The sequence below is a fragment of the Kogia breviceps genome, chromosome 14 (genome assembly GCF_026419965.1).
Source record: "Kogia breviceps isolate mKogBre1 chromosome 14, mKogBre1 haplotype 1, whole genome shotgun sequence".
Classification (NCBI taxonomy): Eukaryota; Metazoa; Chordata; class Mammalia; order Artiodactyla; family Physeteridae; genus Kogia; species Kogia breviceps.
The window spans coordinates 23,223,659-23,247,171 of NC_081323.1; the positions used below are offsets into that span (position 1 = coordinate 23,223,659).

A 23,513-nucleotide genomic window follows, 5' to 3' on the forward strand; every position below is an offset into this window, starting at 1 on the left:
ATGAATTGAAATACTGAAATTTTATTTAAGTCTGGGAAAAACTTTTCTTTTTTCATTATATCAAAATGGACATTATCTACAGAGATTAGTGAGTATCCAGAAATTCCACAGGAGTTATGTTGGGTCACAACCACTGAATAAAGCTCGTACACTAGTTCAAAAATTTTAAAAATCCCTCTTTTTCATTATCAGCCCTCCCCTGTGGGATAAACAAGACTTTTTATTAATTGGAGGGCTTGAGAATGAGTCTTTGGACCTGGGTTTTAATTAAAATAGACATGGTGAATGGCACTGTAACCAGGTTCTAGTTTGGGGAGTGATGACTACAGGTAACTAATGTTTTGGCTGTTTTACTCAGTACTTCTTCTGGATACTTAGTATGTATTAACCTTATATGTAATATGTAACTCCATATATCATTTTCTTTAATAAATAAAGCTATTTCTTTAATAAAGTGGTCTCATCCTAGGATGAAATATGAAATCAGTTCTCATTTGAGACTTGAATCTGCTTTAGTGTTAAGTATTATTTGAAACTCATTATTATTCCCGCTTTGTTTTTGTTGTTTTGAGATTAAGCCATATAAAATGATACCAATAATTCTACAAAGTTGTCAAAAGTTTATAAGGAAGATGCTGAGCCAGTTTTAAATATTAACTTTGATACATCCTTTGTATCTTTTCCCCTGTAGATTGTTAAACTTTGTTTCCTGATGTGACTTACACATTTCTTTTAAATCTTATTGAATAATTAGTGGTCTGAATGATGATATAATTGGTGATTTTCTTGTCCTATGGTGGTTTTTTCCTGAAATTTTTGAGTCTTGGGGCTGAACTTCTAAGTGTTTTCAGAATTAATGCCTTTTGGATGTTGAAATTGGGTTTTATATTGTAAACGGCATATAATATTCAGTTTTTAGAATATCCAAATTTAAAAAACGACATTGCTTGTGATAGTTTGAGGGCCTAATACGGTAGATGGTCATTCTTGTAGCTGAAAACTTGGTGTGATAAACAGGAGTCTGACCTGGCCGTTGCCTTTTCTCATCTGCAGGTGTGTGTGGTTTCAGCGCAGCATGGCTGTGGTCATCCGTTTGCAAGGTCTCCCAATTGTGGCGGGGACCATGGACATTCGCCACTTCTTCTCTGGATTGACCATCCCCGATGGGGGCGTGCATATTGTAGGGGGTGAACTGGGTGAGGCTTTCATCGTTTTTGCCACTGATGAAGATGCAAGGCTTGGTATGATGCGCACAGGTGGTACAATTAAAGGGTCAAAAGTAACACTATTGTTGAGTAGTAAAACGGAAATGCAGAATATGATTGAACTGAGTCGTAGGCGTTTTGAAACTGCCAACTTAGATATACCACCAGCAAATGCTAGTAGATCAGGACCTCCACCTAGTTCAGGAATGAGTGGCAGGGTAAACTTGCCTACAACAGTACCCAACTTTAATAATCCCTCACCCAGTGTAGTTACTGCCGCCACTTCTGTTCATGAAAGCAGCAAAAACGTACAGACATTTTCCACAGCCAGCATAGGAACGGCTCCTCCAAATATGGGGGCCTCCTTTGGGAGCCCAACGTTTAGCTCAACCATTCCGAGCACAGCCTCTCCAATGAACACAGTCCCACCTCCACCAATTCCTCCAATCCCAGCGATGCCATCTTTGCCGCCAATGCCGTCCATTCCTCCAATACCAGTTCCTCCCCCGGTACCTACATTGCCTCCTGTGCCTCCTGTGCCCCCAATACCCCCAGTCCCTTCTGTGCCACCCATGACCCCACTGCCACCCATGTCAGGCATGCCACCCTTGAACCCGCCACCTGTGGCACCTCTACCTGCTGGAATGAATGGCTCTGGAGCACCTATGAATCTGAACAATAACCTGAACCCTGTGTTTCTGGGTCCATTGAATCCTGTTAACCCTATCCAGATGAACTCTCAAAGCAGTGTGAAACCACTTCCCATCAACCCTGATGATCTGTATGTCAGTGTGCATGGAATGCCCTTTTCTGCAATGGAAAATGATGTCAGAGATTTTTTCCATGGGCTCCGTGTTGATGCAGTGCATTTGTTGAAAGATCATGTAGGTCGAAATAATGGGAATGGATTGGTTAAGTTTCTCTCCCCTCAAGATACATTTGAAGCTTTGAAGCGAAACAGAATGCTGATGATTCAACGCTATGTGGAAATTAGTCCTGCCACAGAGAGACAGTGGGTAGCTGCTGGAGGCCATATCACTTTTAAGCAAAGTATAGGACCTTCTGGACAAACCCATCCCCCTCCTCAGGCACTTCCCAGGTCAAAATCGCCCAGTGGGCAGAAAAGGTCAAGGTCAAGATCACCACACGAGGCTGGTTTTTGTGTTTACTTGAAAGGGCTACCCTTTGAAGCAGAAAACAAACATGTTATTGATTTTTTTAAAAAGTTGGATATTGTGGAAGATAGTATTTATATTGCTTATGGACCCAACGGGAAAGCAACGGGTGAAGGCTTCGTAGAGTTCAGGAATGAGGCTGACTATAAGGCTGCTCTGTGTCGTCATAAACAATACATGGGCAATCGCTTTATTCAAGTTCATCCAATTACCAAGAAAGGTATGCTAGAAAAGATAGATATGATTCGAAAAAGATTGCAGAACTTCAGCTATGACCAGAGAGAAATGATGTTAAATCCGGAGGGGGATGTCACCTCTGCCAAAGTTTGTGCGCATATAACAAATATTCCCTTCAGCATTACCAAGATGGATGTTCTCCAATTCCTAGAAGGAATCCCAGTGGATGAAAATGCTGTACATGTTCTTGTTGATAACAATGGGCAAGGTCTAGGACAGGCATTGGTTCAGTTTAAAAATGAAGATGATGCACGTAAGTCTGAACGCTTACACCGTAAAAAACTTAATGGGAGAGAAGCTTTTGTTCATGTAGTTACTCTAGAAGATATGAGAGAGATTGAGAAAAATCCTCCTGCCCAAGGAAAAAAGGGATTAAAGATGCCTGTGCCAGGTAATCCCACAGTTCCAGGAATTCCCAGTGTGGGAATGCCCAGTGCAGGACTGCCCAGTGCGGGAATGCCCAGTGCGGGAATGCCCAATGCGGGAATGCCCAATGCAGGAATGCCCAATGCAGGAATACCTGCTGCAGGAATGCCCGGTGTGGGAATACCCAGTGCGGGAATGCCTAGTGCAGGAGGTGAAGAGCATGCCTTCTTGACTGTAGGATCTAAGGAGGCCAACAATGGGCCTCCATTTAACTTCCCTGGTAATTTTGGTGGGTCAAATGCCTTTGGACCACCACTCCCTCCTCCAGGGTTAGGAGGGGCCTTTGGTGATGCTAGGCCTGGAATGCCTTCAGTTGGAAATAGTGGTTTGCCTGGTCTAGGACTGGATGTTCCAGGTTTTGGAGGTGGACCAAATAATTTAAGTGGACCAGGATTTGGAGGGGGCCCTCAGAATTTTGGAAATGGCCCTGGTAGCTTAGGTGGGCCCCCTGGCTTTGGAAGTGGCCCTCCTGGCCTTGGAAGTGCCCCTGGGCATTTGAGTGGGCCTCCAGCCTTTGGCCCTGGCCCAGGCCCAGGCCCAGGCCCAGGCCCAGGCCCAGTCCATGTTGGTGGTCCTCCTGGCTTTGGATCTAGTTCTGGAAAACCAGGACCAACAGTAATCAAAGTACAGAACATGCCCTTCACTGTGTCTATTGATGAGATTTTAGATTTCTTTTATGGCTATCAAGTGATCCCAGGCTCAGTGTGTTTAAAATACAATGAAAAAGGTATGCCCACAGGTGAAGCTATGGTGGCTTTCGAATCTCGGGATGAAGCCACAGCTGCTGTCATTGACTTAAATGACAGACCTATTGGCTCTAGGAAAGTAAAACTTGTATTAGGGTAGCTGTTCACATCAATTCTTCATAGGGTAGATATAGTCTTCATAGTGCTGTGATTAATGCATTCAGATTGTTTTCCTAGTGTTTCCAGGGTAGAGCCTGTGGATTGTTTCAATTGCATATAGATTGGTTTCCATAACATAGAGCATTGGTTGACTGTTTACAGAAGACTCACTACCAGGATAAACATTGCTGTATGTTACAGTAAAGCTGTCCGGAGAGAACACAAAAATGATTTTGGCATACTATTAGAGAAACCATTTGTAAAACTCAAATGACCACATAAAGTTTATCCAGGAGTCTAGATTGGTTTTGTTTTATACCATATGGGATGAAGAAAATAGAAATGTCAATAGAGCTCATTGAGGGTGCTTTTGCCAGCTGCTGAAAAATAGAAGCTGGCTACTCTTAGAATTTGGTTTAAAGCTGGACAGATTTGCTTTGTTATAGGGTCAAAGCTTTGTCTAAAGTCCTCATTTTCTTTTAAAATTGAATAAAATCTCTGTATACAGATTCACTGTATGTACCTTTATTGCTTCTTGAGGGTTCTTGCTGTATAGACAGTCCTTCTGAAGTTGCTGCTTTATTTGCCTAATTGACTCATTTGTAAATGAGCAGAATTGTTTTGTTGATGTTTTTCTAATATAAAACTCCACACTTGGTTTGTGCTATAACCTTGAACTTTGAATTCTAATGTCAGTCACACTTAAAACTGTGTGGAATAAGACGTTTGCCACAAAAATAAAATATGGAGTCTTCTACCTACCAGAGCCTTTTTGGTTTGACCGCCAAGTTTTAGTTTAGTCAGTTTAAAAATCGTTTATGTTGTTTGGATGGCATCAAAAACCAGAAACCACTTTTAATGGTCATTGTTTAAGATGCCTGATTTGAAGTCTTGCCCAAGATAGACTAATGTTCTGGCAATTTCCTTCTGTCCCAAAGTTATGTGAAATTTTGACCTGTAACTAAACAAAAAGGGTTTATTCATAAGAAAGCATTATTATATATAGGTCTTTAAAATTGTAGTTGAAATTGTTAGCTTTGTTAGCAGTAGTGTTAACAGAATAAAAGATCCATAAGCTGGTCCATAGATCAATATATATTTAATCCTGTTAATTGGAGGCTTTTTGGTCTAGTTGTTTGATCAGGAGCCTGGTTACAAAAATTCCTTATACTGAGTACAAGTGCAGCTGCCAGAGGGGAGAGAATTGAGCGTCCTTGCCCTTTCATACTCTGGCATTCAGGACTAAGGCAGGAGGACCACGTGGGTTCTGGTTGGTGATTGTCCTTGTCACGAAAACATTTGCCTTACAACGTCCTGCTCACTGCCACAAAAGGCTCTACTTATGGTTACTTTTCTTCTTAGTTAAAATGCTCTAAAGATGTGTCACATTATATTATAAACATGGAATGGGAGATTGGTGAGATATCATGAAAAACAAATTTTGTCTTTTACATGGGCCTCTGTCTTGGTTTGAAACATCCTCAACATTTCCTACAAATCAATTTACTTGCAAAGGGGTCAGCCTTTTAAAAGAAATATTTTCTATTTAAGAAAAATAGTGCCTTTTGGGTGTTGCAATACAGTGGAACACTGAAATACAGCGTCGTGTAATTTAGAGTTAAGAGTGGCAACAGTTTAATTTGTGTGCTAAGATATGGAAAGCTTTTTCATCACTACAATCTTAGAGGATTGACAGTACAGGATATTTTATTTAGGGAAAGGATTATTTAGACTTTCAAAGAGAAGAAATGGCTGTGTTGTGGGTCTTTTGCTAATTCACGAATACAAATTTGCTTTGACAGATCACTAGATATTGCCTCCTCAACTAAAAAAGCAATATGATGTTTGTATATGCTGTTCAATTTAAGTTTTCTGTTAAGTAATCATTTCCCATTCCAAAGACAGAGTGCAAAAAACTTCAGCGCTGCTTGGGAGTCTTATTTCAACTGCAAATTATTTTCCCCATTGGAAAGCTGACTATTTTCATTTTAGAAAAATGGGTTGTTTGAAGATGAAAGTCTTTTTATCTTTTTTCACAGTTTATTTTGGTTATGTGTTCGTACGTTCTTATTAAATATTTCATATACCTTATTGCAACTACTTTGTTATTTCTACGTTTTAGATTAATGCTGAAAAGGAAAACTTGATTTCATTGTTCATCAAATTAAATAAATTAAGAAAATAGTGGTTTGTGTAGAAATTGGAGAGAATTGTGTTTCATATTTGGTTGAATCACAACAGTGCTTCTCTTGTTGTGAAATGTAATTAAATGCTTTGCCCTCTGGTACTTGATTTTTGTGTATCTGAGACTTATTAACATAGTGCTAACTGCTAAGCATACTGTTCATCTTGTTCTGGGCATTGGAGTTTGACTTTTTAAAAAATTCTTGAAAATATGTTCTGTGCAACTATTCATACCTCTCTTACCTGCAAATTTTCTCGTAAGAACTAGGTTTGGGGTGAAAATTTACATTATTTTCTCATTTGCTTTGTATGGTATGAAGGATTTGTAAAGCTTCGCTCAAAGTGGTGTGTATTTGTAAACACTATCATGATATTTTCAATCTTATGTGTAAATTTTATTGCCTGTTTTTGGTGACTGACATTAATAGAAGAGAAACTTTTCCATTAGGTTTAAACCTTCCCCCCAACTCCCCATTTTTTTGTTTGCTTGGTTTTTGTTTTTGTTTTTAGCTTAAAGGGTTAGAGAAATCTACAAAATGTATTTTATAAATAAGCAAACTTGTAAACTTTTTCTGAACTTTAGTGAAACAGTTCGTAAGCAAAATTTGGAGGTGTGTTCTGTGTTTCCACTGTAGTTTGAATGTATAATTATTAGTGGCTTTTTTTTTTTAATGCAACACTGTTAAGTGAAATGTAGTTTCTAGCTTTGTGCTCCAAGTTGTCAAAGCATTGATAGTGGAAATTCCATTAGGAAACTTTATTCAGAATTTCAGAGAGGTAACAGTATAATTAGGTCAGTCTTAACCCACTGGATGAAAATCTAGGGCTGTGTATGGAAGTAAGCAAACATACATTTTGGGTGGAAATACCTTAGATAAAAATAAGGATGCACGAAAGCCTTAATCAAACTCAGTCCCTTTTATTGGATTCTGTCATTGTGTACAGGTGTGGGTCAAGTGTTTAAAAATAAATCTACTCATCAGTTGAAGAACACTTTAAAAATGAGTAAAGAAAATGTAACATTGCTGCTAGTCAAATCTTCTGGAAAGAATTTCTGGCAGTGATCACTTTTAAAAATTATTTCCCACCTTGCAAACATTTAAATTGTTTTACTGGCAGTTCTGTAGTAGTCCAAACTTTAGAAACCAAACACAATAAAATAACTCATTGCCAATATGGCCACAACAGTGCCAGCAAATACTGCCTTGGCTTCATTCTGCAGAGATTTTTGTTTATATAGATGAAGTCTTGAATACTGTTCAATAAACTTGTCACGAAATAAAACAGGCTGATGCTTTTAATGCTTTAACTGTACACGAGTACTCTACTGAGCTATACCATCAGGTATTTGGGGTTTTTTAAAAAAACTCCTGAAAATATTTTGTGCCTTTGGAAAGGTGGCTTTGGTGATCTTGGAGGTAACAATTGTTGCTTATCCTTGTCTGCTAATGCTGAAGTGTGGAAAGAAGAGGATACCTGGAACTGCAGGGAGGAATCTTGACTCTAGGTCAAATCTGTGGTATCCACCTTTTCAGACTTAACGTGAGTTTTGCTAGCAAGTCACTTTGTTATGTGGACTCAGAACTGGAAATGAGATGCTCCTTTTCACAAAAGGAGTTTTAAAGGGGGCTGTGAATTGTTTTTTAAAAACTGATTAGGAAATGGGAAAACAAGTTTTCAGAATACATTGTCAGTTGTACATACCTCTAAAGCTTTGTTTTTCTTTTTTGTTTACTTATTTGTTTTTGCATTAGTATGTGAGGTATTTGAGGTGGGGAAGAGGGGAGAGGAATCAAAAGTATTGCTGCTGGCCAACATTGATGCTCTGGTTTTGTCCTTTCCACATTGGTTCAACTTCTACTGAAAAAATTAGCAAATAAAAAGTTTCCATGAACTCCGCAGAGTGTCTTTAAAAAAAAAAGAAAAATCTGGATTGGACTTGCAGAGAAATTAGTGGGCTGTTCCTTTTAACCAAAACTCTTGAAAAATGTTTGTAACTTTTACCTTTATCATGAAAGTTTTAGCCTGTATTTGAGTTTGAATACCCAACTTGTTTTAGAGAGGTTTAGACTAGACATAATTAATTCCAGGTAGTTGCTGATCTGTTTTTAAAATTACGACAGTTTGACTAAGCATTTGAAAAATCACAGAGTGAAATCGGCTGCCTAAGGATATCCAGAATGGCGTTTACCATCTTAAAGGGGTGGACTATGTGCTAATATGTCTCCGTTTCTTGCTCAGGAGCGATCACTCAACTTCTGTAATTCATTGTTGTCTGCTTTCCATTGTTTTACAGCAAGTAATAGTCTATCAATTTTGTGCATCGCCACCGTTCTCCTTACCCCCCAAAAGTAGAGCTTTTATGGGATATGGTAGAATCCAAACTTATGGCTATCCTTTTTAATTAAAAAAATTGTTTGATATCGGTTTTTTCTTTTTAGCATAAAATCTTTAGATCACACTGACTTAACTGTAAAATGTTCTGGAAAGAGTGTACTCTCGTGGTGGCACAGTTCTCTAATGCTGTAGTGACTTTTCTGGGAAAACTCTTCTGTTCAACAAATTAGCAAGCTCATGTCTTATTGGTGCCTGCTCATGTAAATCTTAATTCTGTACTGTGCTTGCTATTCCTTGGTGCCTTGAGCTGTTTTGTGCCAGAGGATCTCACAAGCATCCTAGAATATGGGTCCTTTTCTGGATCAACATAACTAGCAACAAGCAACTAAGGTGGCAACTGCTTTTCTACATATTGCTCTACTACTGAAGGGGCAAAAAGCCACCTGATGCAAACATTCCAGCCCCAGGGACAGAGGGCAGCACTCTAAAACTCTGAGGACAGGGAAGTAGTGCTCATTAACCATATTCCTTGAATTCTGTCAAGAGTCCCAGGAACCTCTCCCCAGCAAAAATGTTGACCATTAGGTCATAGACACTAAGCAGACACCAGCTGTAGAGAAGTGGTTAAAGAGCACAGCAGAGCATTGGAGTTGGCACCCTAGCTGTTCTGGACATCTGGACTCTGATTTCAGTGACTTAATAGTTTCATGTCATTTTTCCTAGTCAGCTGATGGCCTGCCATTTCATGTTGAGAGAAGGAGGAGGTGACTATTTGGGGAAAATAGAGCTATGACCGGCAAGAGCACATAATTAAATATGGACAGAGTTAAAGATGTTGAATAAGCATAACACATCCCAGTATTACAATATAGCAAGCTATGCTATGTTCAAACAGACTGCCCCTTGGTGTTTGATTCCCTCTCTATTTTGATGCTCTCAGTTTTCCTCTTTTACCTGCTTGTATAGTAAGCCTGCTGGTAACCAGCACTATGAGTTTTACTTAGACTGAAGCCCCCTCACTGGTGTCTCTGTAGCCCTAACCTCCTAATTGGGGTGGTAGGTGGGTGTGAGTTCACTCACAGCTCTTGATTAGTGAAATAAGATTTGTCACTTATGCATTTGTGCTACACAGCAAATGTAACAACCACATTGTACTGCAAATCACTTGTTAGTCCTCGAAGAGTGGGAAAGTCTTAAGAAGGGTAAAGAAGTTCAGCTACTTAAGGGGTCTTAAATCGTACTAACAGGTGCTGTTGCTAATTTCCTCATTTTTCTTTTGTTCCACACTTCTGCACACGTTGGGTTGCAGTACAGAAAGTGTCACATCCGTTATACATAACTCCTTTCTGTAGTGTGGGCCCAGCAGGATCCCTTGGCTATAAATCTGGCTTAAGTAGTGGAAAGACAAATGCACCTCTTACTGAAGTAGATAATGCTAATTACCTTTGATTCTGTGACCACTGAATTGACAGGTTGGAATTGGAAACATCTGTTACCTCCAAACTTTTAAGACAATTTCACATGGATATACAGCTTAGCCATAGCTGTAACCCATGCTAATTAAATGTTTTGAGCGGTGTTGTGCACCTAGCACTTAACACATTGTGTTGGGAAAGGAAGTAAAAAAAAAAAAAGCCTTTTCTTCAAGACTTTAAAGTCCTAAATGATACAAGTAAGCGCTCAGTTGTACTTATACATGTTCAGGGTATACTTATGACCCACGAGAACTAGATAAAGGGTTTCCTGGCCAGCTGCTGAATGGTCAGACAGAAATAAGTGTAATGGAATCCTATAAGCTGAGGGAAGGTGCGATCTCTAACCAGGGTTCTTGGGGACACAATACTGTTAGTTCAGTAAAATGAAATGATTGTGTGAGGGAGCACAGTAGCAGTATCTAAAATTGTGCCTGTCTTGAAAGCTCTTAATGTTGTCCCATAACAGCATAGCTTGAGGTTCTGGCAGCCTAACTGGTATGACTGAGATGAATGGTCTACAGAGCAGGTAGGCAGGCAAGGCAAAGGTTGGTTTTAGGGATGTCCTGGCCTAGCAGAGGGATAGAACCTTTTATCTTTTTAATAATTGTTTGACTAGCTGCCAGATAACGAATGCTCTAATATGTTCATAAACAACTCAGAATTAAGTGAATTTCCCCATCAATTTAACCATGTATATGCATAGTTGTCTACCTGAAATTCATTCCTTTGTGGTTTTAGATCAATTTGATACAGAGTTTTAGCTTTTCTATATGAAATGTCCACCTTTTGATTCTTGTTCTTCTAGGCCAACACTGTCCAATAGAATTTTCTCCAATGGAAATGTTCTCATGTGCACTAATATGGTAATTAAATTTGAATAGCTGTGTGTGGCTAGTGGCTACTGTGTCGAACAGCACAACTGTAGATTCACAATGCAGCAGCAGATTTCCTCTCCCAGGTCTGATCTTTGGAGATCTTGTTAGGCAGCACTATCCAGTAGAAATAAGAATCACTTGATGTCATTTAAAATTTTCTAGTAGCCACATTTACAAAAGGTTAAAAGGAACAAATGAAATTTAAGAATACACTTAATACAACATTGTAAAGCAACTACACTCCAATAAAAATTAAAATATATTTAATTTAACCCAGTAGATATTAAATGTTAGTTTCAGCTTATACTCAATATAAGATTATTGAGCTATTTTACATTTTTTTTGTACTAAGTTTTCAAAATTCAGTTGTATATTTTACAGCACATTGTGATTCGAACTAAGCATCATTTCAAGTGCTCAGTAGCTGCATGTGGTTAGGGGCTACCCTTTTGGACAGCGCAGATTTAGAATATTAAAAAAGTCATTCCCTGCCATTTCTCTCCTAGTTCTGCTGCCTCTTTCAGCTGTTTGTTCACTTCTGGGTATTCAAATTTTGTTGCATTCCTCCGAACCTTTACCCCTCCTGTTGTGTTGCAGGTTAGTTTTGTTTTTGAGAACTTGCCTCAGTTACCTTTTTTATGGGCAACACTGGAGGTTAACTAGGTGACAGTTTTATATTGTAAAATTACTAATCCTGCACTAGAAGCAGCACAGAACTAAAATCTCTCCCCTCCACCCTGTACCCCATCCACAATGGCAAGTGGGCAAATCATTGTGTGTCTGTAACGTAGTGTCTTTATTTTTGAAATCCTCTCTTTAATTTCTCAACTTCCCTAACATAATGAATTCTGAAGATCAACCCATCTTAAGATCTCCCATGTATCCCAAGTAAATTTATTCCAGTGAGGGGGCTTGCATTATCAACAGTAGGTTGGTTTCTTTTCCAGGGGCTCTGGTCTGCTGCTTTTGTTCATTAACTCAATACCTTTTGTGCCATTGGTCACACTGAACACTGGAGATGCACACGTTTTTGTTGATGCCCTTGCCCTAGAGATGGTAAGGAAGGTGGTCCAGTGCTGTTGTCTTAGACACTCTGCAGACAATAGGCAGGTGTCTCATTCAAAGAACATAGATAGATTCCACCAGGGCAGGATGAGGGCAAAGGTGGCTGCCCAGTAGGTGTTCTTTGAAAATTTTGGTATAAGTCACATTTTCTACTTTATTTGCTGTATTCATGCTTGTTATTTGAAGTTTATTCCTTTGATTCTTTTTGTTGTTGTTTTTTTGTGTGGTATGTGGGCCTCTCACTGTTGTGGCCTCTCTTGTTGCGGAGCACAGGCTCCGGACGCGCAGGCTCAGCGGCCATGGCTCACGGGCCCAGCCGCTCCACGGCATGTGGGCTCTTCCCGGACCGGGGCACGAACCCGTGTCCCCTGCATCGGCAGGTGGATTCTCAACCACTGCGCCACCAGGGAAGCCCTATTCCTTTGATTCTTTTGCCTTGGCAGACAAATAGGGAGAATGTGTGGTGGGTGCAGAATTATTTTTGATCTGTGTGGAAGATTAGTGTAGATCATGGGAAGAGGCCACATGAGCCTCACTGCTCTTTTAGTGGCCAAGTGGACTTCAGATTGAACTGGATTACAAGGTGTGAGCTGTTGGTAAAATGGATGGAAATCACATCCTTAGGGAAGCGAGTTGTGGTTCATCCAAGTTACTGTGTGTCCCAGGGCTAGTTATTTCCTTTCTCTGTGTTCAATAGTAGTAATGGGATTAATTAACAAAATGGGGTTAAATTAGATAATCTCATATTCAGTTTTAAATTTCTGTGATTCTGTGAACCCAGCTATTTCATTTCTTCTTGGAAATCTGTAATTAATTTGAACCTTAAAAGAGAGGCCAGTGGAACTAAAAGTTTTGGTCTGGCTACTGCTCATGATAGCAGTTCCACACTTAAGCTTGAGAATTTCATTAGCAGAGACAAGAGGGAAGGGTCTTCATTTCCCTTTTTGGAGGCTGTTCCTTTCCTTCCATTTAGGTCCTCTGGAGCAGGTAGACTGAGGCATTCCTCCTGGGTGTCTCGTCAGCCAACAAGTAGATGATGATACCATACAGTAAAAGGATCCGTTTATGAGCACTGAGGAGAGGAGCAGTTAACACATGTAGGGCACTTATACTGGGTCAGGCAGGGGGCACTTTCCATGGTTAGCCCCATTTAATTCTCAAAATAACCCTCTAAAGTTGGCATTATTATTATCCCCACTTTACAGATGGAGAAATCCAGGCAAAGAGAAGCAAAATAACTTGCCCAGTCTCATTGATAAGGGGTGAACAGAGATTATTCAATCATCATCTGTCTGCATGACTCCAGAGGCAGAGCCCCTCCTTTCCTCAGTTTCCTTCCTCTCCCTGACTTTTGAGGGGGGGCGATATGGGAGGCCAGTGGCAGCACTCTTCTGTCATGGGTCCCGAGCTGGCTGGGGAAGGGGCTCCAGCCTTGTGCCAATGCTCCAAATGCTTACTTTGAAGTAAGAAGGTGGTGGCTTTGTTTAAGCACATTCAAAGTCGAGGGGAAAAATGTCCACTCAGATACAGTTCTGTCTTGGTGGAAGGCCATGTGTTCCTTGTTGGTTTGCTTCTTTCCCATATCTAATTCTCTCCTCAAGCCAGGTTGGATTTGTCCATTTTTGGATAAGTCTTTTTGGGACGTTGGAGTTGTATCAGTAGCTTCCAAACTTTTTTGACCATTGTAGAATACAGCGGGATGGGAAACCCTGTGACCATTTACTATACCGTTATTTTCCCACTTTTCACTTTTTGTGTGAACATGCACTTTTTAAGCTTTCTAATATTGCCAAATGCTGCATGGCAGCCAGACTTCGTAGTAGTATATGGGTCTAAATCAAATTATTGCTTAAGATTTTTGCTTATAAACACAATTTTAGTAGCTCTTTGTCAGGTGTATGAATAAAGAATGTGTAATTTTGTAGTAAGGATTTGCATATTTGATTCAGTTCGTTACCTAAGAGGACTGTCCTTGAGGCTGCTGATTTAAATTTGGGGAATTCCTGAGTTATAGAGGGAGAGGCAGGGGTAGAAATACTTTGTCTACCTTCATCATGTCCCTTGAGGCAGAGAGGGAAAAGAAGAGTGGTGGTGATGGGCGTGGTTTGTCTTTTTCAGTCTTAACGAGAAAAGAGTACTCCATGGGGTGGTGTTCTCATTGGGAGCTTATGGAGAATTTCCTGATGGGTTTTCAAGATTTGATCCAGCATCTCAGCTGCTCCAGTGTGCCAAGGTAGGCAACTGGAGTGAGAGCGTAGCTTTGGTTTGTGAATGTGTGATCCTGCCATACAGATGGGTGCTCTGTTCCTCCTCACAGCCTGGCAATGGGGTTGAAGTCTGGTGCCTTGCCTTGTTAGGCTTTTGGAAATGGAGGAAGGCAGTGTAACTCCTGAGCGTGAAGGACTGAAGTTTCAGCTCAGTTGGCACTGAATTGGATCCAACTAGATCCAGGAGGAAAGATCTGTTCTTGGATTTATGAAGAGCCAAGATAGAATCTCCCGAGGTAGGAGAGGGGAAGCTAAAGAAAATGAAGGGTGAGTTACTGCCAATTGGCAGTGAGATTTCCTATCAATAGTTGTGTGCTAGTAAACTGGCTAGCTGGGCGAAGGGAAGCCCTGATTTTTAGCATTTGCCCAATTTCTGTGGTTTAAAACTTAACAAGGCCACCTGCTTACAAAATTCCTTTACAGTTCTCGCAAACTGTACAAGCCTGTTCCGGCACTCTGCTGCAAGCCTTCCTCAGGTGTTTTGAATTCCCATTATGTTTTCGGGTCTGTGCTGTGTGATATAGGGGATACTGAAGCAGTGTTTTTTCTAAAGAAGCTTGTTATTTCATTGACAGGAGCTGGAAACATTGACAGGGTACAATTGTGGTGTGGCTTGAGTATAGTATAGCAGTCCGGAGTAAGAAGTTGTTGAGTGCTAGAAAGATCATGAAAAGGGAAGCATATGAGAGCTAGGCTTGAAGGATAATAATAGCTAACACTTACTGGTAATAATAGTATCAGACTCTGTACTCAGCATCTTGCATATATTATTTATGTCAATCTTTAGAAATAGATAATATCCCCTACTTTACACCTGAGTAAAAATTTTGCCCACATTACAGAGATAGGACATCATTCTGGTGGGTGTGTAATAGTATCTCATTGTGGCTAGAAAGGAGTAAAGCCAGTACTTGGAGCCTGGTTACTTCACTGCAGAACTCATACTCTTGCCCACTATATCAGATTGCTTTTAAATATAAGAAGGGAGGTTCTTTCGGTAGAGAAGGGTGTTAGCTACAGTCCAAAGTCTTAAGACTAGGTGGGAGTCAGAGTAAGAGTTCTGGTCCTCATTTTACTTAACGATGTATGTCTCCTTAGCCAAATCACTTCTTCCCTCTCTGCCTTGAATTGAGGAGCTTGGATAAGATGATCACTCAGTTCCTTTTAATTTCTGACATTTTGTGAATTTTAAGTTATAAAAATGAGAGTGTGTATAGCTTCTTTAAGGAATACTGGAGAAAGTGCCCTGCCAGGGTACGAGGCTTGGGAAGCACTAAGGTTGGCTGGCGATGGGGGTAAGCAGAGGAAAGCGGTCTACAAGGGCGAGTGAAGGGAATGAGACTCCCAAGTGGTAGAAAGCAAAAGCAGGAAAGGTTGGTGCTGAATACTCAGTTGTTTCCATTTGCAGTTTCCCAAATTGGAAAGGTGTGGATTGTGGGTGCAAACAGAGATAACAAGCTAGTCTTTTGTATTGAATGTTCCTGGAAAGCTTACTTCTCCCTTGATGGCTTCCGCAGCAGGCCAGGGCTAGATTTGGGTTATTTCTGAGACTGCTTGGATTATCACTCCTTTCTTTTAGCATTAATTCAGCAGTTACTTATAAAGCACCTGCTATGTATGAGTCACTGGAATGGAAATAAGACAGATCTGGTCCATCCCCTATTGAATTTAATAATCTGGTAGGGGAAATAGAATAAGCAAGTAAGTTACACATTTTGATAGGTTTATGAGAAGCTGGGTTTTGTTGGTTTGGAGTCAGGGAAGATCTCTGACTTCAACATAGAAAAGAGATTGGAAGGGACTGAGAGTGGAAATGGGGAGACCAGAAGGAGACTATTACAGACATCCAGGCAAGATATGCTGATTCAGAAGAGAGTGCACAAAGACCTGGCAAGTATTAGCCAGATCTCTCTTACAAAAATAAATGAAAAAAATTTCTGAGACTCCTTTTATTGAGTCACTTAAATGTAATATTTAATAAACTTTTGTAAAGCTCCAGTCTGATAAAGGATCAGCATCCCATGACATTAATGACACTAGATGAAAGGTAAATTAGGCTGGTGTAAAGTATGTAGCTGTTAAAGGGATAGGGGACAGAAGAGTGACATGAACTAGTTTTAATTACAGAAGATTTCCAAACAGAGGTAGGTTCGGAGGTAAATTTTAAAGGAGATAAATAGGATTTAGGAGATATTAGTAATCCCATGCATTAGATGATTTAAAGGGAATATGACTCAAAGGATAGAAAACTGCACATTATAAAGATTTGCTTATAAGAGTCACTAATTCCAATGAGAAAGTAAAAGTCAGATTTGTGAAAAAACTAGTTATCCAGGAAGCTCTGACCTCTCAGAATGAAATCTAGCCCCATGTGCTCCTGAGGCATATGTGGGCCCACAGCATTCTGGTTGGGGTTTTAGTCTGGGCAGAGAAGAAACTGGAAAAAGATAGAATAGGACCAGCTGTGGAGAAAGTGGTAGAAATGGTAACAGACTAGAAAAGAACAGTCTATCAGAAATAGAGGCCTAGCACAGGAGGAAGCTCCTGACCCTCTGCATTGTATTTGGCCCCCACCAAAATCATCTCTTTCTGGGATCTTTCCGAAGTTATGGAGTGAGGGGAAGGGCAGCAGCTCCAGTTGTTACCTGTAATCTTACCACCACAGTTAATTACTGCTAATGTTCTCATAGTTCACAACTTTTTTTTTTTTTTTTTTTTTTTTGGCCGTGCTGCATGGTATGTGGGGTCAGGGATCAAACCCATGCCCCCTGCAGTGGAAGCTCGGAGTCTTAACCACTGGACCACCAGGGAAGGCCCACAACAAAGTCTTTATCAGGGGTAAACCTGTAGTCCTCCATTTAAATTTTTCCCCAGCATTTTATTATGAAAACTTTCAACATACAGAAAAGTTGAAAAAATGATACAGTGAATTCCCATATATCCACCATTTAGATTCTACAGTTTATATTTTCCTATATTTGTTTTTACCACATCTATCCATTCAGCAAACCATTTTAATTTTTGGTGCATTTCAAAGAAGTTGCGAGCATCAGCACACTTCACCCATAAATATTTTAGTATGCCTTATCGTGAGCTGAATATTTGTTTATGGGTTTGGGGCAGGAGTTGATAAAATTTACATGCAGTAGGATGTATATACCTTAAATGTACCATTGGATGAAAATGACAAATTCACCTGTGACTCACATTCCTACCTAGGTAAAGGACTTTCACATTCTCCCTAGAGTTCTCTTCTGCTTCTTCGCAGTTAATACCTCCCCCTCCCCTGGGGGACAGGAAGAACAACAGCTATTCTGAATTTTTCCACCATAGATTAGTTTTGCCTGTCATAAAACTATAAAGTGTAACTATGCATTTTATGCTTCAGGTTCATCCATGTTGCAGATATTAATAGTTTGTTTATTCTTTTGCTGAGTAGTTTTCTATTACATATACAAACATTACGGTTTGTTTATCCATTCTCATATTGATGGACAACTGGGCTGTTTCCGATTTTTGGCTATTATGAATAAAGCTGCCATGAACATTCATGTACAAGTCTTTTTGTGAACATAATGTTTTTATTTATTTTGGATAAAAATCTAGAGTGTAATTGCTCTCGGGCTAGATATACGTTTGGTTTTCTAATAAGCTGCCAGACCGTCAAAATGGTACGTTTAGTGCCTTCACTAACAACGTATGAGAATTCCACATCCTTGCTAACATTTGGTGTTGTCATTTTTTTACTTTTAGCCATTGTGATGAGTATGTAGTAGTATCTCATTGTGGTTTTAATTTGTATTTCGTTGATAACTAGTGCTATTGATCACTTCCTTTGATTATTTCCAATTCATATGTTTTCCTTTATGAAGTATCAGATCAATTTTTTTGCCCATTTTTTAATTGACTATCATTTGGCATTGAATTCTAGGAGTCCTGCATTTAAATTTTAAAGCTTAGTTGTAGAAGAGTACAACTTCTGCGTTACTGCTGGACATTAGTTCAAATGGAAAAGGCGTGAAGGTTTGAGTTGAGCAGAAGCACATTTACCATTTATTCAGTAAATGGTTATGAGTACCAACTAAGCACTAGTATTAGGGATACAGAAACAATACCTAGCCCTAGTTCCAAGGAGTCAAGATTATGAGGGTAGACAGACAAAAGTAAAAATTCTGATGTAGTGGTTTCACCGTTAAGTCACTAAATATTTACTGAGTACCTACTATAGGATAGGTACTGTTGTAGGTATTGTACATGTAGAGGTAGGCGAACCAGACATAGTTCCTACTCTAATACAGCTTATTTGTTTTCTGGAGTGTATGTGGGGGAAGACAGTGCAGAGCCCCTGAGATGGGGAATGAGATTGATGTTGAGTGTATGTGCATCAGAAGTGAAACTTGGCTGGAACGTACTTGCATGACTAGATTATTAGTTAGGTTGAGGGTCAGGTCTTGCAGGGCTTTGTAGACCATAGTAAGAACTTTGGATTTTATTTTGAGTGTTTTGGGAAGCCATTCCAGAGTTTTAAGCAGAGAAGAGGCATGAGCTGGTTTCTGTTTGGCTAATAAACGCTGTGAGTGTGTGTGTGTGTCTGCGTGCATGCAAGTGCATGCACGCACACACACATACAGAAAAACTGGTAAAGAAACCACTGCAGTCATCCAGAGGAGAGATAAATCCAACCTGGGGAAGGTGGGCAAGACTTCATATAAGAATAATGTCACAGCATAACCATGGATGACAAGGCATTTGCTAGGCAGAAAAGTCAGAGGTATCAGCGTGTGTTGTGTGTGTGTGTTTGAGAAACGAGAAATAGCTTTGGATGACTAGTTGGGTGGACAGTGGAACCGCAGGAGGTAGAACAGTCTAAGAAGGGCTTTGAAGGTTGAATTACAGATGCAGGGTCATTGTATTAGACAGTTACTTAGTTCTGTATAGATGGGCCCTCTGGAGTTGTGCCACAAGGTGGCCATGCTAGGGAGTTAGGCTTTGAACCTAAGGGCCATGAGCAGCTATACAGGGCTTCTAGTTAGAGATTTTCTGGAAGCTGGCATCAGGGATGACTGGGTAAGGCACTGGTAAGGATGAAAAACCAGGGAGGAGGCAAGAAACAATGGGGCCTGAAGTTAGGTAGAAGTTGTTGAAGTGAAGGTATAGAGGCTTTGGGGTTAGAATGAATTGTCATGAGGACATGAGGTGTGGATTAGGGCAAAAAGCTAATGAGTCCCTTTAAAAAATACAAAACAAACAGTATAAAATATTGAAACAATACAGAAGTGTATGAGTGTAAAATTCTCACCTTTATTCCATTCCTCTGAGGTGTACCTAAAAGTTGCATTTATTTGGTGTGTCTTCCATTTTTTGTGTGTATTTATTTTGTATATGTATTTATTGTATATACACATACAGTTGAAGTTTAAAATGGGGTTATATTCTTACCATTTTTTTGCAACTTTATTTTTTCATATGATACCAATATACTTCTGCCTTAATTGTTTATTTACCGCTACTTGGCATTCCATTGACTAAGTACCGTAGTTTACTTAGTCACCACCTAATTGATAGACTTTTAAGTGGTCTCAGGTTTTTTACTGTTCTGAGCAATGGTGAAATGATCATTCTTCTTTGTCTGTGTACTATGCGAACACTGCCTGAGAGAATGTGTGAGGTGAGAAGCATGGAGTCAGATTATGACGGGGGAAGTTGTGGTTCTGTTCCCTCAGGAGTATGTATTGTGCTCTGGATCTGTCCTTGGGGAACCTCCAAAGCAGTGATCAGGCTGGTCAGAAGTCTAAAAGCCACATTCTAGTGGCAATATTCAAAAGAACTGGGGCTATTTTTCCAGATTTTAGCTTGCGGTTCACTGCCTCCAGGTATCAGATGGTTCTCAGAGGGAGTCAGAATAAGGCTTTCTTGTGGAATTTTAGATGGGAAGAAATAGGAATAATGTGTAGAAGTGGGAATTCAACAGACTTGGGTTAGTTTGGGTAGGACTTTATGGAGCAGGACTTTCTGATGATTGGATTATAAGAGTGGTGGGTTTTCCATCATTGGATGCATTCAAGCAGAGACTGAGGTGCTATGGAGGGGACAGTATGTGAAGCAAGTTGAACTCTAAGAATCATTCCAATTTTGGTTGATAACAGCATTCAAGACAGAGACCATGAGGCACTAAGATGGGAATAGCACTAACTGGGGCTGGGTTGGGAGAGGGATTGACTGAGGGTCAGTTTAGGGGAGGTTGAGGCTGGAGGCGTCCTAGGGTATAGTGCTGGGAAACCTGGAATGCTGAGTGAAGCTGGGTTAGAGATCTGACCTCGTCTGCACTCTTGGTACAGATGATCTGCAGGCGTATTGGTCAACGGGGACATAGGGTTAGTGAGGAGTCTGAGGATAACTGTTATGGTGACTTAGGAGGCAGGGTTTATGTGGGAGTCATGGTGATCCATGCAAGAAGATAGTGTTTCTAGCACAGGGAATGGATGAATTGGAGAAGCTTGGTGCTGTTTGATTGCCAGTCAGTTTGGAGATGGCTAAGCTGGGAGCAGAGGCTGGAGATGGCCTTTTGGATTTCATGCAGCAAATATTTATTAAGTGCTTGAGACAGAGCAGTGAATAGAACAGACATATGCCTTCCCTCATGAAGGTTACATTCTAGTGGGGAAGACAAATTACATAAATATATATGGTATATTAGACAGTGATAAATGCTAAAGAGGAAAAACAGGAAATGGGTATGTGATGTATCAGTGGTAGTAGGGTTGAAATTTTAGAGTGGCCAGAAAAGGAGAACCTTTTCCTTCAAACTGGAGAAGATGATTTTTTTTGGAGGGGGGGTGCTGCATTGGGTGCTGCGCGTGGGCTTTTGTGACGAGCGGGGGCTGCTCTTTGTTGCGGTGCGTGGGCTTCTCACTGCAGTGGCTTCTCTTGTTTCAGGACACAGGCTATAGGCGCACAGGCTTCAGTAGTTGTGGCTCGTGGGCTCAAGAGTGCAGGCCCACTAGTTGTGGCGCACAGGCTTAGTTGCTCCGCGGTATGTGGGATATTCACAGACCAGGGCTCGAACCTGTGTCCCCTGCATTGGCAGGCGGATTCTTAACCACTGTGCCACCAGGGAAGCCTAAGAAGATGATTTTGAATAGAGCGTTAGAGAGAATGTGAGGGAACAGCAAGCCGTGTTGGTTATATGAGGGAAGAAAATTCTAGGCATTGAGTTAGAAACAAGCATATTTGAGGAATGATAAGCAGACCTGTGTTGCCAGAATGGAGTGAGCAAGAAGGTGTTAGGAGATCAAGTTAGAGAGATCTAGAGCTTTCAAAACCTTGTAGGCCAATGCAGAGTTTGGATTTTTTCTAAGCAATGGGAAATCATTATTGGGTTTGGGTAGAGGTGTGACATGACCTATGTTTTACCAGGATCACCCTGGTTGCTGTATTGAGAGTAGCCTGTTGGTGTGAGGATGAGGGAGTAGAGGTGAGGATGGCATAGGATAAGCCTGGTGAGAGATGATGATGACTTGGACTAGGTAGTGCAAATAGTGAGGAGGTGGACCTGAACGGCTGATTATAGGCTAGGTGAATCAGTGTGGGGATCATAACTCTGCCTCAAGATGTAAGGTCCCAGGGTTAGTGGGAAATCATTGGAGGAAGAGACTTTGGGGAGCAGAATCTGGATCATGGCTGTATTGGGGGCAATATTGGGCTTGGAACTTGGATTAGGGTCTGGTCTGGGGCCAGTAAAGGCATCAGAGTGAGATTCATTGGTCTGTGAGAAGATCAGGGTTGGAGTCTGGGTCTGGGGAGCATTATTAGGATTGGGACCAATTTTGGGCTGAGGACTAGTTTGGGGTCAAAGTTGTTGACGGAAGCCAGTACACTTTTTCTGCATCTTCCCGTCATATTCTTGGACCAGGGTTGGTTGTAACCACCATCTCCCATCCCATTGAGCTTACCCAGGGGGATTGGAGGAGTATGGAAGCTATAGGGCCTTCTCTTCCTTGGGTGTCATGGGGGTAGACACAGGCTCAGCCCTGCCTGGTTGAAGCCAGCTGACTTTACAAGTTGAGACCTACAGTCAGGGAAGGGTGAGGAAGGTGCTTGATTCAGGTCTTTTTCCCCCCAGATGGCCCACTGCGTGACCTTGGTTCAGCTGTCCATTTCATGTGACCACCTCATTGACAAGGACATCAGCTCCAAGTCTGACCCACTCTGCGTCCTTTTACAGGATGTGGGAGGGGGCAAATGGGCTGAGGTGAGAAGGACTATGGGGGATAAAGTTGTGGAGGGAGGCTAGGACTGTTTTGGGTTGGAAGATGCATGACTGTGATGCTTATTGGCTTCTGCCCACAGCTTGGCCGGACTGAGCGAGTACGGAACTGCTCGAGCCCTGAGTTCTCCAAGACTCTGCAGCTTGAGTACCACTTTGAAACAGTCCAAAAGCTCCGATTTGGCATCTATGACATAGACAACAAGACACCTGAGCTGGGGGATGATGACTTCCTAGGAGGGGCTGAGTGTTCCCTAGGACAGGTATGCAGAGCCAGGGATTAGAATCCTTCAGACACAGGTTAAGTAAGAGCGCTGTCAGATAAACCAGAATGCTTGGAACTTGGAGGTTGGGGTCAAACAGGACCTAGCCTTGTCTGAGTCCTTGGTACCCCACCCACCCCCGCTCTGCCCCAGATTGTGTCCAGTCGGTTACTAACTCTACCCTTGATGCTGAAGCCTGGAAAACCTGCTGGGCGAGGGACCATCACGGTAAGGAGGAACTCTGCTGGGGTTTGTGGGTGGTTGTGTACTTATATCCATGAGGAATTCATGAGATGATACAGTCTCCTGCTTCTTCCCCTACCTAGGTCTCAGCTCAGGAGCTGAAGGATAGTCGTGTAGTGACCATGGAGGTGGAGGCCAGAAACCTAGATAAGAAGGTGTGTGTGGAAGGAGGCCCTGGGAGTTCAAGAATTAAGCAGACAGGGATGGTGTGTTGGAGGGGGAAGGGTGGGAAGGTCTTTCGTAGTGGTTGTCAGGTGCCTGAGTCTTAACTGTGGTCTCTGTGATATTGACAGGACTTCCTGGGAAAATCGGATCCGTTCTTGGAGTTTTTCCGTCAGGGTGATGGGAAATGGCACCTGGCATACAGATCTGAGGTGTGAGACCCCTGGGATTGGGTATGATGGGGTAGGAGAGAATCTCCTGGGGCTTGTGTTTACCAGGGTTTGGAGCACAGGGCTAAAGAGTCTGCATATGGGTAGGAAGAATGGCAGCTCCCCACATGCCAACGCAGAGCTCACTAGAGGCCTTGCCCTCCACCTTCAGGTCATCAAGAACAACCTGAACCCTACTTGGAAGCGCTTCTCTGTTCCCCTTCAACATTTCTGTGGGGGAGACCCCAGCACACCCATCCAGGTGAGGAGCTTGCCTCC

General features: G+C 41.4%; 2 protein-coding genes across 9 annotated transcripts in view; both read left to right on the forward strand.

Moving 5' to 3' along the window:
• Positions 1-23,513, forward strand: part of CPNE1 (copine 1) — a 36,951-nt gene that overhangs the window by 7,158 nt on the left and 6,280 nt on the right. For 7 of the 8 annotated variants that reach the window (XM_059038002.2, XM_059037998.2, XM_059037997.2 and 4 more), the window contains 6 exons: positions 22,214-22,342; positions 22,441-22,620; positions 22,774-22,848; positions 22,947-23,018; positions 23,157-23,237; positions 23,407-23,496. In XM_059038002.2, coding sequence (XP_058893985.1) covers positions 22,214-22,342; positions 22,441-22,620; positions 22,774-22,848; positions 22,947-23,018; positions 23,157-23,237; positions 23,407-23,496 — 627 coding nt within the window. Of the gene's footprint in view, positions 1-1,053; positions 1,197-22,213; positions 22,343-22,440; positions 22,621-22,773; positions 22,849-22,946; positions 23,019-23,156; positions 23,238-23,406; positions 23,497-23,513 lie in introns of all 8 variants that reach the window. The other variant, XM_067013415.1, reaches the window with a different exon arrangement.
• RBM12 (RNA binding motif protein 12) lies at positions 1,076-4,401 on the forward strand. The gene has a single exon (XM_067013414.1). It carries the CDS (start codon positions 1,076-1,078, stop codon positions 3,887-3,889), a length of 2,814 nt encoding a protein of 937 aa, XP_066869515.1. The 3' UTR covers positions 3,890-4,401.

Coding starts and splice junctions, on each gene's coding strand:
- RBM12 (XM_067013414.1), top strand. CDS start 1,076: ATGGCTGTGGTCATCCGTTTGCAAGGTCTCCCAATTGTGGCGGGGACC.